General features: G+C 37.7%; 1 protein-coding gene across 4 annotated transcripts in view; it reads right to left on the reverse strand.

Annotated features, from left to right (window-relative positions):
• The window catches only part of gus (splA/ryanodine receptor domain and SOCS box containing gustavus), a 46,190-nt gene that overhangs the window by 10,052 nt on the left and 18,420 nt on the right, over positions 1-17,718 (reverse strand). Inside the window, exon 1 of one of the 4 annotated variants that reach the window (XM_076124338.1) lies at positions 12,863-13,125. The exons of 2 other annotated variants lie outside the window; for them this stretch is intronic. Coding sequence is in view for 1 of the 2 variants with exons in the window: in XM_076124335.1 (XP_075980450.1) it covers positions 4,272-4,318 (47 nt within the window). In the remaining variant the exon portion in view is untranslated. Of the gene's footprint in view, positions 1-4,271; positions 4,496-12,862; positions 13,126-17,718 lie in introns of those variants that run through there. One more of the 4 variants, XM_076124335.1, reaches the window with a different exon arrangement.

Consider the following 17,718-nt stretch of genomic DNA (forward strand, 5'->3'; position numbering starts at 1 on the left):
TTTTTTATAAAACGTTCTAGATTCTTTGACACCCTAAGGATACTTTTCTTTCAAAGTCTTGTATTACTCTCGAGCTAAAAGTTTAAAAACGGTTTTTGGCTCACACATAAAACTGGAAGGAAAGCTTTTCAAGTGGTGTGCGCAAATAAGCGACGCTCTTTGAGTTAGAGCCACATTATACTCGTGCCTCAGGAATGTTACAAGCCTCGTCTCTGTCTGAGGCAGAGGCGACCGCAATATTCGGTTGAGGGATTACGTATAATAAGGAATGCTTTTTTGCGACCATTTATCACTTCAACCTTATTTTATACTACAACACCCCCTATATTTAGTTCTTAGTTTAATTTTTACTAAGTTAGAGATAAAAGCGACACTAGGTACTGCATTTTTAATTCTCATTAGGTACCAACTATCATAAAAATTAATGTTTTTATGATAGTTGGTACCTAATGAGTATGTGTATTTTTGTTGTGTTGCTTTAACTAGAGGTTTAGAAGGGTATGAAATATGCGACAAAAACGAGGACAAGAGCAATATGAACAATTGGATTTCGTCAGTAGATCTATGAAATACCGGCCTTTACTCCTTGGTCGACGTTCGGGACGAGCGACGAGGGGCGCTGTCGATGTGAATTATTCATGCACTCGTACCTCAGCCGTCAGCTCGTCGTAATGTGCGACGACATTACCTTCTATCAGGTAAAGTGACTTCACAGGCTGATAAGCACATCGTCAGAAGAGGGCTTTAGATCACATTAACTCAAATGCATTCATAATTTCGGAACTGCAAGATGTTAAATAATAATTGTGATTGAAATCCCTTTAGTTTCAGTATTACATTTCTAACAAAGAAGTTCATAATAATATGTATATTTTTTATAAGAACAAAAAATCTTCGCGAGGCAAAAAACACTTAATTTAGTTTGAGGTTATAGTGGGTTGTTGCTATCGAAGGAACACGTGAAGTTCTTACTAAAATGTGGTGTGGTGCGGGCAGGAAGCAGCGTTATTTGCTAAGCAAATCGCGTCAACGAAGCGTGACCCAAGTTGATGACGAGGATTCAGTCGCTTCCGTGAACACTAATGCCCGACGAAGTTACAATACTTACAATGTTTTACAAAATACATTAAAACAAAGTAATTTACACCTGTAAAATCGTCTGGTATGACGAGATTCGACGAAATAGTAACATGAAATAAGTGAAGATAGCAAACGAGCAGTCCGAGCGAGCGAGGAACAAAAAACAGATTGTTTCATTTTGTTTTTCTGTGGAAGGATCAACAATGCCGTCTCGGCTTGCTGGAAACCGGTACGAGGCGCGGTGGTGGCCGGATCAAACGCCTCGCGGGTATCGACCATAACTTCAATGTCACTCGCAGTACATTTCTACTTAAATAATACTGATAAACATATACCTGGATTACAATATTTAAAGATCCGCGTATTCTAAACTTACTTATTTTTAAACTTAACTTCTACGAACATTTTAAATTGCAATTTTCTCCAAGTCATCCGATACCGACCAAGAATGAATCTGTTAGAAGATTATCTTTGTGATTTCTTTAAAGTTCTAATAATGGTATCAGCTGTAGCTTGTCTTTGGTAAAACACAATTAGGTAATTGAAGTTTAGCAATAAAAAGCTATAGGCGAATGTTATTCATTTGATTACAAGGGTTGATTTTACTTCTTACTTATATTATAAACGTGAAAGTATGTGAGGTTCGAGTTATGTCTGTCCTCATTATAGTCGAGCTAAAACTGCTCTGAATGGATTTCGATGAAATTGACCATATTAGCAGTTTACAACTCGGTGTTACACTGCCGAAAGTCTAACTCAAAGCTATTGCACATTACCCTATTTCGTTGGTAGAAAACATAATAATAATAACACCAGTAGTGAGTATTTATTGAACGGATTGAGTCCCCGCCTGCAGTCCCACATAAAGAATTCCGGGTGTAGTGAATACAGTGAATAGAATAGTGTATGCCGAATCGAATGACACTCACTTGTCCATGCAAAATGGATAAACCGGGAGCGTGCAAACGAAAAAAGCATAGGGATATGCAGTATGAACTAAAACGCTATAAATAATAGAGAGCACAAAAGGCAATGGATAAATTGTGTGGCGTGCGTATATGTGTTGCATGGGGCTGCGAGTGGGGTCAACGACACGCACCCCGGCTCGCAGTGGGGCACACAGGACGTGACTCACTGCTGGGGTTACCAGCTGCTGTCGGCAAAAACTACCCTCGACACCGCGGTCGCCCGTTCGCTGAGCTTTATTATGTAGACTAATTAAACTACATCATTTTGTTAGCACGCATATGTACCTACTTCTATTGATTTAGATGATTTAAACGCGTAAATTTACACTGAAACTTTAAAAATAAATCCAAGTTGATAATGTCTGAACTTCACTAGGTCAAACTGATAGACTGTCGTCAAGAAACAATCGATTCGATGGTCCTTTGGAAACATTTTAATAACGATGCACTCATGTTTCGGAAGTAACTAAGAGCCGTCTCGTAGATAAAAAAAATCTTTAACTTTAAGCTAATAATACAGAGAAATCGATTTTGTCATCGGTTTGTTTCGCGACTACGCACGCGGTTATACGTAATATCGATTGTGATGTTCGGAGTGAAAGCGGCAACATATGCCGGCCTCATTCGCTTTATGAAGTGTGGATCTCGGCGCCATATGGTACGCAGGCAGCTGATTCAACTCATTGGACACGATCATTTAAATACAAATGTAGGTGAAATGTATTGTTATAAATTGGGTGATCAATATTGCCGTGATAATATGAGCTTAAGTCACTGTCAACACAATGTTATAGAAATGTATGCATTTAGAGAAAAATAATTCGCTTTGTTATCATTAATTTTATATAGGTAAAGTATTCAATCAAAACTTTACGTAGTCCCATCACGTTAAATATAGTCAAGTCAGTTTTATTTTATTTTTAACGAATTTCTTTGTCAATGAAACGCAGAGCGTGCAAAGGGCGAGGAACTAGACAACCGTCCTTCACCTAGGGCTCAATGACCATCGATCCTTAATGTCTGCGCAAACGAGTATTGGCAATTTTTTTTCCATACAATGCGCCTCAATACATTAACGTACTACGCTAGCTGCAAGCTCAGGACATTTCTCATGTGAAACTTTGATCACCAATAAGGACCAAGCCTTTAATATCTAAAAGTTATTTGTTTGTTCATACAATACACTGCGTACTGCAGATTTATTATGAAGCGTGTCAGTTGCGTGACTCACGTCGTTAACTACCAAACATTGAAGGCGGAAACTCGCTTAGCAAATGACGTAATAACTATTGTAGTTATTCATTATAACAAGATCGACGTGAGAACAATCGCTACAAGGAGAGGGCGAGCATTAGCTGACTTGGCTCGACATTGCTATTACAGGGTTCCCATGATAAAGAATAGTTGTTAGGTGAAGGCATCAAGCCGCGAGGCGTCAATAACCTCGTCGGTACGGATCGTGGAGGTTGCAATAAATACGACATCGGCGGCGCTGGCCTGGTCAAGAGCCTTTCAAGGCCGGGAGGCGAGGCGGGGAGTGCGCCCGCGCCCCACATCTGCGCCTTAACCGAGCCACTCTTGCCCTACCGCTTGCATTCCACCAGAAATGAGGCGCTCTCGCAACAGACACACTAAAGTAATGGTGGCACTGTTTAAGCGACGCTGGTGCAATCATTCAAAATAGGACATAAACAGTTTGTTAACAGTTTTGTCACAAAGGCATGGTTATATCACTTAACGTGGTGAGACCAATCAAAGGTCTGCAGTTTTCGATTAATGTATACTGATAAGGAACATTAAAGACAATCATAAGGTTACAGAAGAAAATCGTGACCGCCAATTTCTTAGACATTACGTGTGCTCGGGTCGCTGGTTTCGTAACTTAGTTGTCAAGGTCACACACTAATGACTTTGTACTTGAAATCTCGTCGTTACCAAGTTTTATTGCAAAATGGCAATTGTAGAAAAAATCCCCAAATGGCACAATTTTTTTCTTCTTAATGAAGTTTGCATGACGACCGCACTGATACTTGGCTGTATGCAATGTTCTCACAAGAACATAGAAAAAGTCGAGATAAAACACAAACACTTAATTTATCTACCGACTCGACAGGTAGAACGTGTTGAAAAGAGACGGACGCACGTCACATGGAGGATTCAACTCCAACAAAGGATCGGAGTATCGGTCGTGACGGGAAGCGTGGTACGGCGTTGCGAACTCACCGCAGGTCGAGGAATCGCGCGGCCCTTGTTCTCCTGTCACAGGACATGTCGTATATCAACCGGTGCACTGCTTTAACCACTTCACAAACGAGATGTAGAAACCATAGTTACGTACAACGCGGTTGCGTCCGCGCACCACGAACACTACCAGCGGCGGCGAGAGAACGCGCGCACTGAACCACGTTCGGCGCAGCGCGAGCTACCTGCCGTTTCCGCGGCGCGGTGAAGCGGAGGTGCGCATCGCGGCGCACGCGCAGGTATACGTGCCGCGGCCGGGGGGGCAGCCACTCTCCTAAGCCTTAGGCCCTGCCGCCCGCCAGGGCGAGTTCCCCGTCAAAACAATCCCGTCACCGCCCTCATCGCCGGGACATAAAAACCGATACGTTGAAATCGAATTTTGGTAATGCAGGACAAAAAAAAGGAATAACATTTGAATGCGCTTGTTTTAGGTAGTCAATTTAAGCAGTTTAATGTGAAAGATGTAAAAGTTATACCAATGGGATCTAAATGCAAGAGAAACTTGAAGAAGAGCTATGGGTTTGTGTCCTAATTTACATGTGAATATTGTTTGTTCAAATATGAGTCATTTAAGAAGACTTGGTCAACTTTCACCAGCTCTCGTGCAACAACAATTAACCGGACGAAATATGTACATAAATGTAGGTCCCAATGACCCTTTGTCGGGTTTCAATGACGTGCCAACAGATTGCTGCTTCAACGTGAGCGGTTCAGTGCAGCTTTTTCTTGCAAAAGGCTAGTGAATTGTATTTTCATTTTAGCAAGTTGATAGCACCACTAAGCGTGTGTAAGGCGGGAGTTTTAAACAGTCGAGAATATGCAAATGGCTTTTCCCTTTGTCTGGACAAAAGAACTGTTCACAACTCGCATTAGTGCCAACGAAGAAGTGCTGGATACCATTAGGGACATTTTAATAATGGCCTTTTAAATAGGGTCCGAAATGCGATCATGAATAAAGAAAGTTAAAATATTTTTTACTGAGTAATACAAGTCGCCGTTCGGAGTTACCTGGGCCTGTATTTTGAAACAGAAGGGGCACACCTGCGATTGAATGTGACGTCACAAAGTTCCTTCACCTGTCTGTTGGCCGGCTATTCATCTTGTCCCATGCCACCCTAATAGCTACTTAAACAAAGTTAGGAACGATGCCAACGATCGACGCAACTACACCGTATACCTACTGAGGTTTTTATTTGAGAAGGATTTCATGATGGGCGTGGTGTCTTTTTCTAAAAGTTGCGCGTTGCGTCGCAGTAGTCTCTAGTATTAATGTAAATTTGTCCCTACAGGAAGATGATACTGAGACCTTTAGCCAACATTTAATAGTGCTGGTGTTTAAGGTACAACGTAAACTACAATTAAAAACATTATTAAGATGTTTTCCTTGTATCGTAATAACTATATTTTTCCTATGAATTAAATGACTATAGTGGCGTCTAAGTATTGTTTCGTAACTTGTGTTCGCAACGCAATAAGCTGTACTAACTGACAATCGTTACCGTAAATATTCACCTAGATTAACAAAACAGAGAAATACAGGACGCGTCGCTAATGGGCGTAATTTGGCGTTTCGGGAAGGTCAAATGAGGTCACTGCCTTTCAATCTTAATCCTAGCAAGTGGATGTTGTAACTCGGTCTATCCACTTAAAAAAAAAACAAATAATTTCAGCAGTCAATCTTAAATTTGGATTAAAAAAAAACGATACAACGGTCAACATAATACATTCTTGATAATATTGCAAACGTCCGTATTTGTGGACATGGTGGTCAAAATTTTCATGATTTAACATGAATTAGGTACTCACTGAAACATTCAGGAACGGCTTAATTCTACAGTATAGTCGTGAAATTTTGCTTATACAAATACAGGTTTTATAAAACAGTAATTACTAAAAGTAATAAATATGTATGGGGACTCCAAACATATATGTTTTAGGTTTTAAATTTAAGAGTCGGGCAATGGTGCCTTTTTTTTCATTTGTACTGGAAGTCCTTGAAAGCCTAAAGTTCCACACTTCGAGGGTGGGTTTTATAACCTTCTGCATACAGAGTAATCACGTATAATGTGATTTAAGAAACGTAAGAAAATAAAGTTTCATACACCAATTAAATTAGATCACATAGTGAGTACTTAAAACTTACTAAAGGCAATCTAGCCACTTAAACTGCTTCTTAATTACAAGGAATGTTAAAAAATGATAATGTGTGTAACGACCTCAGACAAGGTAGGGTAACAACATAAATAGGATATAATGTAACAGAGTCGTGAATTTCCGAGTGTTCCTCCGGTGCTTGAGCTCTTTTCAGCGGCACGATACGACAAAACGGGACGGGATGTGAAATTCCCACCGGAATCCTGAAACGACCCTCTTGTTTTTTCCCTCACTACCGAAATATCATTGTTGCCTCGCTCCCCGTTGTTCTCGGCGTAATTTACTTTATTGTACACAAGTCAGAAACTGAGCGGGTGTATCCGAATTCACATTAAAAAAAAGATGAAGGATTTTTTTCAAAGTATTACGTTATCTAGTACGTTTTTTGTTAAATTTCAAATCATGTGGTATAATACTGAGGGATAACAAATATGCACACTATTTTTGCAAATTGCACATGTGATGGTTTTAACCCTCAGTTAAGTTTAAAAGCAGAGTAAAAAACAAGCGACTCGAGGGGTTGGTGTAGTTAAAGCGAGAGTAAAATAAAATGCTTTGCTATTAATGCGATGCAAAATGATTCACCAGTGGGAAAACGTCGATCGAACAGCGTCACCCACCGCGAATACAATAAAGTCGGAATCTACATGCGTATAATAGTGGTTACGATATTTATGAATGTCGCAAATGTACTCCATGCGACTGCATCGAATAAACTGATTGTTATGAATTGCTGCAATACTACTATGAAAAATAAAAACATAAACAACAATCAATGTGTTTAAATGAATTACGCCGATCTTTAGTTAACTGGGGCTGGGCATTCATTATGATTGGCTGCAGATTCTTTCTGAATGTTTAGTGTTAGAATAGCTAAATGCAATACATACTACACAGCAGGTTAAGGTACGTAATTAAAAAGCTAAATGCACGCGAAGCCGCCATTAGGAAATGGGCGCCGCCGCAACGAACAGACGATAACGATTTCACTAGGCGGCCATAGTGAATGGAGAAAATTGCGCTTTTCAGCGAAATGAAAGCCCGCTACCGTTGCAGAATTCCTGCTAGATAAAAAAGATATTATAAATTTTCGGTTCCGCCTCTCTTTTTATATTTATATGTATCCAACTATCCACTGTTCGTAATAAATTCTCGAACTGCAAACTGCATTTTTCATTGAATGCGTTAATGTCATGGTGAAAATTTATATTTGTTTGTTAACAAATGAAAAATGTGAAGCCATTATAACCAGCATCAGCATTGTAAAAACTTAGTGCAAACATTAATATAAGATAGTAGATCCTAAATACCCGTACATTTATGACAGCTTTATGACGTACAAACAAGGAGTCAAGTACGTGTCAGAAACAGTACTTAGTATATATTAAAAGTTAAAATTATTGTTTGCTAACTTTGTATTTCAAGAGCTTTCGATAATATGATGGTCAAGTCATTTGCTCAAAACACCAACAACGCCCAAACAGCAATTGTAGCGGAAGAAATAATTTGTTATAGTTTGATATGTGTATAATCTTTAGTACACACGCCTCTGCTCGGAAGATATACGGGACAAATCCAGTTCTGATTTAGTCCAAACGACCGGTGAATATTTTTAAGTGAATGTACAAAACATGTTTCGCTTGAAGAAAAATGAGAACGTGCCAGTTCCATTATATAGTCATGGTTCCTTTGGCAATCTTCTAAAGGTTCTCTTCTAACGTAAAGCGTTAACATTATAACCCATTTCAGTAATTGGCTTTCAACATTACGTAGATGGACGACATAATAGACCTTGTCTTAAAAACATTACAAGCCCCACACCACTTTTAGCGAAAGTTTTTTAGCTTTTCGTATTCTGTTTATGGAACATATAGCATTTTACTTTTAAAACAATGGAATTGTACTCTACTTTGCCTAACATACAACTGGAGAAGGAGAACCAACAAGTAAACAGCTGTTTTTACTACAACTCGGAACCAATTTTTCGTAATTTCTTATTGAGACTGGTTTATTTCAAATGACGTTGAGTTCATTAGTATTAATAACTTTGAAGTAACTTTGATGAAATACTTCTCTGCGGTTTTTTAAGTTAATGTAATTTCGCTGGTAATGTGGTTGGCCTGTTAGCTAAAACGTAAATGCGTAGCACGACTATTTGCTTAGGCAGGAGTTTTTATAAGACGGAGACGAACAAACGGTCGATCGGCGGAAGTGGAATTCCAGCATTGTGGCTGAACAACTAGGAAGAGGAACCAATGTGTCTTACGCAACAAAGGTCGCGCGCGCACGCAAAAAATATCTTACTTTGTTGACAAACTTCGCACGATTTGTCGTCCTCAAATAAGCACACAGTTTTAATAAATATTTATAAATAAAATATTGTAATACGTTTATTGCACGCGCATCTAACTATCTTACTAGGTAAATTATGAAATAAATAAAACGTAGAAAGATATATTGTAAGTTGTTGTTTAAGTGACAACTAATGTCTATCCATACTAATAGGTATTAAACGTTGAAAGAAGAAAATCTGACGAAAAATTGCTTAGTCTCGACAAGAGGTTAGCTGAAGCCCAAGGATCAAACATGGAAAAGATTATTGAATAAATACCACGCCAACAAAGCAGCAGTTTTACCTAGTCTATTTATATATGATATTTGTGTCTTATTAATACTATCTATTTACGTCAGTTTTGTTTTCTTAAATATACTACTTTCTCTTATAAACCAAAATACTGTTAGGCCTTTATCAGCTTTACGTGTTATCAAGATTATTTTAATGTCAAGTAATATTAAAAATAAATTATTGACCAACATAGTTATTTCCTCATCAAGCAAATACCTATCTATCTAGTACTAGAGAACGGATATCAATGACATTCGTGAAAGTGATGAAATACTGATCGAAACCTAAATCAGAAGCGCCATAAATATCATATGGTAATTATTTAAATGTCACAACTAACTAAAATATATTTTTCTATGCATAAATTAATTCTGGTTTGAATAGCAGTTTTGACCGCGCTTTAATGAGTGGTTGCGTGTTAAAAAAATCATAAAATATAGTTATACAATTTGCATTGTTTTGGCCATACCTACACATTCGAAAAGCTAGTTTTCCATAAAAACGTATTTTCTTAGTTCCAGAGTATATTTTATCTCCAGCAAATGATTGAAATTCGTAGTTGAAATGTGAATGTTTTTCGTACCCTTTATTCGACGGTTGTTTGTTTCTGGCAAGTTGGGTAACAATAGGCACTATGTATCCACTGAGGTTTCAAACGAATTTCACAGCTGTCGATAGGTAGAGGATTTGCCAAAAGCCGGCCTCCCTAACGAAGCTACGCTTGTTTGAGCACTGAACGTAAATTCCTATTCCATTCTGGATTTTTAACAACATTCAAAGTTGAAATCCACTGTATCTGTTTTTGAGTCGCTTGCCCCTTATTGAATTTTACCCCGTGATACATTGATTCGGATTTATAAAACAAATAAAATTAATCATAATATTCGTCTCTGTTTGTGTTACTTTAATATGAAGTAAGTTATGAATAAATCGACGGAATACTCACTGTTTCACTTAGTTATCGATTAAAGTAACACTCGTAGAAGTAAAATGGGCTTTAAACCGTAACATGTACAGTGAGGGGGCGATGAGGGATAGTTTCAAGTTTCACCGAGCATGGATCGCGTATAAACATTAAAACTTGCCGTTAACGACTTCGAAACCATGCAAAATTTACTATGCATAATGAGTTGGGCCAGATAGACGTTAATCCGAGGCATGGGTAAACTTGGGATTTTCAACACAAGCACTCTTTGCACACGCCATGCATAATTTATTATCCGCCCGCAGTTACGTGGTATTGTTGCCTTGATACCGGGATCGAATATCTGCTAAGCATTTGCCTTGAAACTGAATAGATCCGTACAATAATGAGAGATAATCTTGTAATCCATTGCCAAGTACCTATACTAAACTTAGACATAGTATTTATTTTTGCCTCAGGATATTCCCAAATGGTTGCATTTGGGTATTTTTATTGTACAATAAATACGTATAATATGTAAATATTTTCCTTATAGGGCTGGTGATAGGTAGGAGGAGAATATGAAGGTATTTTAATTAATTCAAACAATAAATAGAAGTCACAATATCAATTAGTTTACCACCGGTCATAGGTAAAAGTAGAGAAAATACGTGCGCGACATACACATATTTGACAAAACACGGACTATTCTTACACAAATGGTGATTTGTACACGCGAATAAAATACCACCAAACATTTCTCTTTGTTTACTATTGTAGGTAGCCGAGTCGTCGTCGCTTTGGGAAAACTGAACACACGTAGGTCGTACAAAATCTCTGGTGCCGTGAGCACACCCCCTGTATTTGTTTCTTGTCACGGTGGAGTACGTGGCCTCATTACTAGAGACATTGTATGTTTCTGTTTATACCTATTTCTATTCTGGCGGTTTTAGGCGATATTTAATATGCATTAAACCTTGTTTGTTCGACACTACAAGGTGAAGTGGAAGGTGGAATCTTCAAAGATAAACATCACGTCACATTTATGAGGAATATAATGCTCTTGATGTCGCTTTGGCCTTTTTCATTGCCACAGCGGAAATGGTTATGAAAGTATAATTAATAATTGGTCAGGCTTTAGGAAACAACTTGTATACCAGCTATTTTCCTAGTAAATCTAAGAAGCTTATTGAGCGCTACTGGGAATATTCCTGACAGGCATATTTTTTGGTATGCTTGGCAAACAAGTAAGTAAGCTAATGAATCCTTTTAAAATGTTCACGTTTATTTCATATTCCCAGCTTGAGAAGTAGAAAGGTAGTATATAAAAGACCACGTGCATTGTTAGCTATTCAATGCGAATAGGTTCCAGGAATTTCCTGTTTATTTAGGGCAATTTATTCCTAATAAATCAAACATCAGCTGGCCGCAAATAATGAACATTGGCACAAACATTTGCCAGAGAGCGGTCGGTTAGCGCAGTATCGTTCAACAAGCATGTACTCTTACCTCCACACTCGATAATACCAAGGCTTTCCACTTTCGGTTACCAACAACGTTTAGGTCGCGACACGCCATTTGTATTGAAACGCAAATTTTGGCTCACGAAAATCATTATGTGCCTACTGAATGGTTTGCTCAATTGTGTTCTGCATAAAAATTACGTGTCTGCATAGTCATTTCAGGGCTTGTTGTATAGATCTTGAATATTAGATTTAAACACAGCGAGTATGAAGAATTAACAGGGTCATTATTACGAGAGAATTTTATATTGAAACATAAAACAGATCAAATGAGCGCCAGTATCGTGAGTATACGATAAAACTGGGAATAAAAACTTCTTGACGGCCTCAAGCGAGGGTCTGGGGTCATACACTACGTATAACATCCGCGCTGATAACAGATAAGGGAGTGGTGGCTCATGCGTATGTTGGATATGTCGTCTGTTATTAGAACTGTTTACGACATTAGGTCATTGATAACACTGTGGTAGAAAACTAGTTCACGAGTACGGGTAACTTGTAAGGATTAACGACAGGGAAAGTTACTAACATTTATTTAAGGTAGGTAATGCAGAAATTGGGATTTCCACTAGAAACGTTTTTGGTCGAATAAAGGTGACCATGAAGTTTAATTCTTTGTTATATAAAAACAACACGTGACTCACTCATCATATATTTAAGCCAGTAAAATAACAATGGTAAACACTAATGCATTTCTTTACGACGCCCTAACAAGTATTAACAAAGCCCTATTTCTGATAACCCTGCCATATTATCAATGTGCGTTTTATAAGCAGCCATATGTAATTGAAAGTAAACAAACATTGACGTCTGATATAATATTATGCAACGTTATAAAACTAATACAATATGTTGTAAGTAGTTATCCTATTTGTTAATATTAAGTGTTTAAGATAGATCAATAATAAGCTACGAAACCATAAAATAACACGAGCTGGTCATTAGAAACACGCCTATAACTGCTTATATTATTATAATGAAACTTTTTAATATAACGTAAATTCGTTCAAGGCTCACAACTAGACTTATAACGTTTGAATAAATCTTACAAGGAATAATTTAATACGTAATAAGTTTTAATGAAGCCTCTAAACTCGACTCGGGAAAGTAAGATACGCTAGAAGTGGATATAAAAGTTAGGAGGGTCCAGCAATTGATACGGGATACATTCGAAGAGATTGTTGAACCTAATAATATGGCTCGGCGTCCCTTCTAAAAAGTAAGTGGTGGCTGCCATCTCTACAACAGCTATTTATATTCATAAAATTCTAACTATTTTTGATGCAAGCATACTCAAACTCTATTAATACGAATGCCTTAATCTGTACGAAGCATGCAAACGTTAACGTGGAATTGTTTTACTTACTTATGAATGCTGCCACGAAGTAATACAAAACATATGATACTAATAGTTTTTTAAACTGTACACAACATCCATGGTTCAAACGAAACGGTATAACAACACTGAGTTTTGTATCGATTCCATTATCAGTACACGAGGAGATATCACAACAGTAGGTGATTTACAACGGTCCGTAAATACATAACTGTATGTAATAAATATGTTTGTGTTTATAAGTGCAACACAAAATATTATAAATACACGTGCTCGGTGCAGCGCGCCGAAACCAACTGGGACTGGTGACGATCTATTATACCGGTGCGCGTGCACAGTCAGGCTCTCGGTCCATTTCCCCCACGCAACTCACTCCGTTAGATGTTTGCCGTATCGATAGCGTAGAATGCTATTACTTCACGTACAATGTATATACGTTCTGTATGGAAATGTACTAACTGATTATAGCAAGAACAATATTCGGAAAGCGATTACGCATGGATATAATGCGCTACTGCTAATGGTAGTGAAATGCTTCACGGTTTCTGCAAATGTTCGTTTAGGATTTGTAGTAAGTTAAAGATTTTCTTAGGGGCTTTGCAACAAAAAAAAGCTCCAGATAAAGCAAATATTTATAATAATATATTAATTGTAGTTGAAGAGAGAACCTCGGAGTTTCCGTAGTATAGCAGTTCATGTATTTCACGCCCAGAAAATGCTTACGAATGGATTACGTGCTTAAATCACTCAATAAAATTCTTCATGATCTGTCAAAATGTTCATTGAAGCTCGTGTAGCGTACGTGAGTGTAGTGGCTGCAGATATAATTTCGTATAATAAAGTATATCGGACGTGTTTCTTAGTTAGAAAATGAAGAAAATTGGCCGTTTGTTAGATTTTATCAGAAATGGGTATCACAAAAGCAATTACGCCAGCACGAACGTGTAGGTAATGAGTACTTGAATTATGAACTAGATAGATAACAATGGTGTTCGAAGAATCTGATATAATGTCTATTAATTTCCGGTAGCTGTAGAACAGTACTAGGAAATTAACATTAACTTATCCAGATAGAATTCAATGTTATTGAGAAAGTTCACGCATCAATAAAGTAGAGCATGACACAAATGATCGTAGTTTGTGTGATGCATGGTAAAATATGGCGTGGAGCGAGCTGCAGTGGAGATTCGCCGTTATGCGTTCAAGTTTTTCCATGCATTTGTGATGCCCATACGTACGTAGCGAGACTAGGAAAGCCGTTATTCACCGGTGCCGGGACAGGTGTCGCAGTTATCGTCACGTTTTCTGACACCGCGTTACTATTCTACACTATTAGGGAACTTTTTAGTTATAACATATCCAAGCACTGGTGTCGCCTTACATTTTTTTGACATTATATTATTTATCAATCCGTATGCAAGACGAGTCTTATAAAAAGTTAATGTTGAAAACCTTGGTGCGTCTTCGATGTTTGAATAATAGAATCTGTGAGTTGGAGAATGTCGTAATCACTTTGACGAACTTGAAACATATGAATGCTGTGTTGAAATTTTTGACATTGTAGTATAACTTGGTGTTAATAAAACGAATCACGCCTCGAAAATGAGATCTCGTTTTGGTGAAGTTCCCGGCTTTATTATCCCCTGCTCTGTGCGAACATGTATTACTTACGTAAAAATACATCTCATTTTCGGGTTGTTTAAAGGATTCTCGAATTACCTGTAACAAATGTAAGGGAAATTTATTATGATACCGTGGTGTGTTTAAGTGAAAACGTAGCATTAATACAGGGTGGAGCTACGTTATTACCATTATTATATAATACAAAGTAGGAAATTATACAATCGGCGGTATCTAGGTACAGATCTTGACTTAAAATTATTCAAGGTAACTACATTATACATAATTAATATAGCCAAGAGTGTTACGATTACTTGCTATTATTTAAATAGGTAGCCCAATGTCAAATTACGTAGAGCGATATTAGATGGTCGTTATATTTATAACAATGCAAAGGCTTGACATTAGTTGTTGGTATATCTGTTGTATTCATTAGTCCTTAGATATTAATCTCCTATGACAAGACTTTGACTATCTGTCAAGCCATGAATCAGGTTTTATGTGGAGAATACGGGTTAGATCAATGTTTAACGCTCGACAGTGGCAATAACGCCTCTATGAATAGTGAAGTATGAACATCCCTCGCATCTCCGCTCTCTTCAAGCTTGACGAGGACTACACTTGAAATGAAACAAGTTTTACCAAAATATTAGTACAGTCTAATGTTAATTTACTGATTGAAAAATATTCTGGGAAACTTAGAGGGTATTGTCATTAACCCTAGTCCGTGAAGGACTTCTAAACCTTCACGCATGTAAAAACAGAAATAACATCTCAATAATTGCATAATGCTAAAATCCAAACATGTTTTACTAAGGAGGTCAAGTTCTAGAACCGCCTTGCCTCGTAATTAACGACACAGACGCTTTATTTCTCGTAAATTCATAATTTTATGGTAATGTAAGTTGGATTTTAAACGTCAACAACGAAGAATTTATTTATACATACAAATAAAATATATAAAGAACACATTAAATATACAAGTCAGGCCCAAAATCATTGCGAAATGTACACTATAGCTACTAAAGTGGAAATATGAATTACCAATAAAGTGCCAAACCGGTGGTAGCGACCTCGTGAGTGACTAACGAGTAGATGAGGCGGTAAGGTAATAGTCAGTAACGTTTGCCGCCAGCGAATGGAGCAAGGTTAGTAGTCAAGTCACAAGTGTACATTTGAGGGTCACTGGAAATATTACGTATGATATCGAACCTACACTTCTAGCACTTAACAATTCGCCATTAAAGTCGGACGTACACTGCGGCTGTTGTGCGCGTGGTTTCGTCAAATACTTGTACATATTATATCAACATCGTGTGCTCATGATTGCGGTTTACCGGACGCCATTGTCTCGTATAATACTCTTGATTCAGAATGATAGGCAAATAACACGGTCATTGTCATGACATTATTTAACTCCCAACTCGAATGCGTTGGTCTTATCAATCACAGAGATAAAAATGCATCTAAAATTGCTGAAAACATCAGTTAAGCTGATATTTTATTTGTTAATCATTTTTAAAAGTCACTATTCAAAAACAAATATTTTCAAGAATGTCTTATATGCGATCTCGGATGTCTTATAACTGTGCAGATTAATCATATCGCTGCACGAAATAAAGCCTATACTTCTAAGGGAATATTAATCACAAAAAGGGCCCTCGCAGCGTATCTCGTTTCTCCCAAACCTTAGTAGCAGTTTATCCGACCTCTGAGGGTGCCGGCGCGTCTACGAAGATATTTGGCAATCCGATATTTCCAGTCCCTGAGGGTTAAGCATGAGTTTTGATCTTTGTCTCGTGTTAAAGATTGTTTAATTAAATATTTTAATCAACGCAACTCCCATATTAACGAAATTAAATTTTAAAGCTTTCTCAAAAAGATAGTATCAGATTTTTGTTCAAAGTACTTTTTATCTGGAAATGAATATTTAGATTATTTTTGTTATTAGGTTAATTTAAACCTGTGGTTTTGTATGGTCGAAAGTTGGGTGTTCTGTTTAAAGAACGTAGTGTAGTTGAGGCGAGGGTGAAGATACAACACGACGATTTATCACGCGGGAGGATGTCAGATAAGCACCCCGCCACGGCGCGGGGGGAGACCGCCAACGATCCACACAGCTGATCAAGTCTATTTCACGCTGCAAACTATGTTTAGTGTTGCGTTCTTCGCAGGACGTTATTTATGTTTATTTTATTAGAATGCCTCAGGTAGTATTTGTAACACAATCTATTTTTAGATATTGTTGTTGAAAGGAACAGGGTTGATGACACGAGTAATGGTAACGGTAATGGATGAGATTATGAATCGTAATCGATGACAATGTCGTGTTAGTGCAGGGGTTGAATGCTCAATGACATTCTGGTGGGTCTGAGTGTTCACTCCAGTTGTCGTAGCACGTCGACGAAACGCTTCACCGACCGTCTGTGTACACTTGGGCAGACGCTGCGCGCGCACTCCGATCAATACGCCTCGGCTGCGACGAGTTCGCACCACTCGGGCTCGCCTCTAAATTCGTGTGCTTATTTTTTGCGATGCAGCCGAATGGTTTTAATGGAAATTCAACTTGAAATTTAATAGCAACAACGTAAACAATTTTAAGCTGACCGCGTTGTCCCGGGAAAAGTTTACATTATTAGTTGGATAACTTATTTACGCGGAAAGTTGGATAGCATTATGTAGTTTGTTGACGAGCGTACCTCCATCTAGCTATGACTTAGTAAACATTAAGCTGTGGTATGTGCTATGATATAGAGGTAGTCAATCATAGCTCAAAAGTAACGTAATGGCGTAGTGCCGCCGTGCGAATCGAATCAATAGTCGTACTTACTAAGTCTTTAGTCACACTATGCCTGTGGGACTTACCAATAATCATGTGTTGCCCCCCTTCCAGGCAAGGTAAGCTTTTCAATTTTTTTTTTCAGTTTTGATTAGTTGCAGATAGAATATCCCTTATAAACGCAAAAATTATAACATATTGCAAGTTTAACCTCGTACCTACTTGTTATTATGAGAATCTTATAACAATACAACGAGAAGCTAATCTTATCGTTTCAATCTTAAATGTTTTCCAAAAATATACACAAATATTCAAAAATATACACGTAATAAAGTAAATAATCATAAAACGCGTACACGTAATCGTGTTAAAGCGATCCAGGAATTCTAACAATCTGGCTTTACAAGACTGTGAGTAGGTAATATAAATTGAGAATTTAGAGTTAAAAAATTGTCTACTATGTTCAGAGGAAATAAAATAAGTTCTG

The sequence above is a fragment of the Anticarsia gemmatalis genome, chromosome 16 (genome assembly GCF_050436995.1).
Source record: "Anticarsia gemmatalis isolate Benzon Research Colony breed Stoneville strain chromosome 16, ilAntGemm2 primary, whole genome shotgun sequence".
Lineage (NCBI taxonomy): Eukaryota > Metazoa > Arthropoda > Insecta > Lepidoptera > Erebidae > Anticarsia > Anticarsia gemmatalis.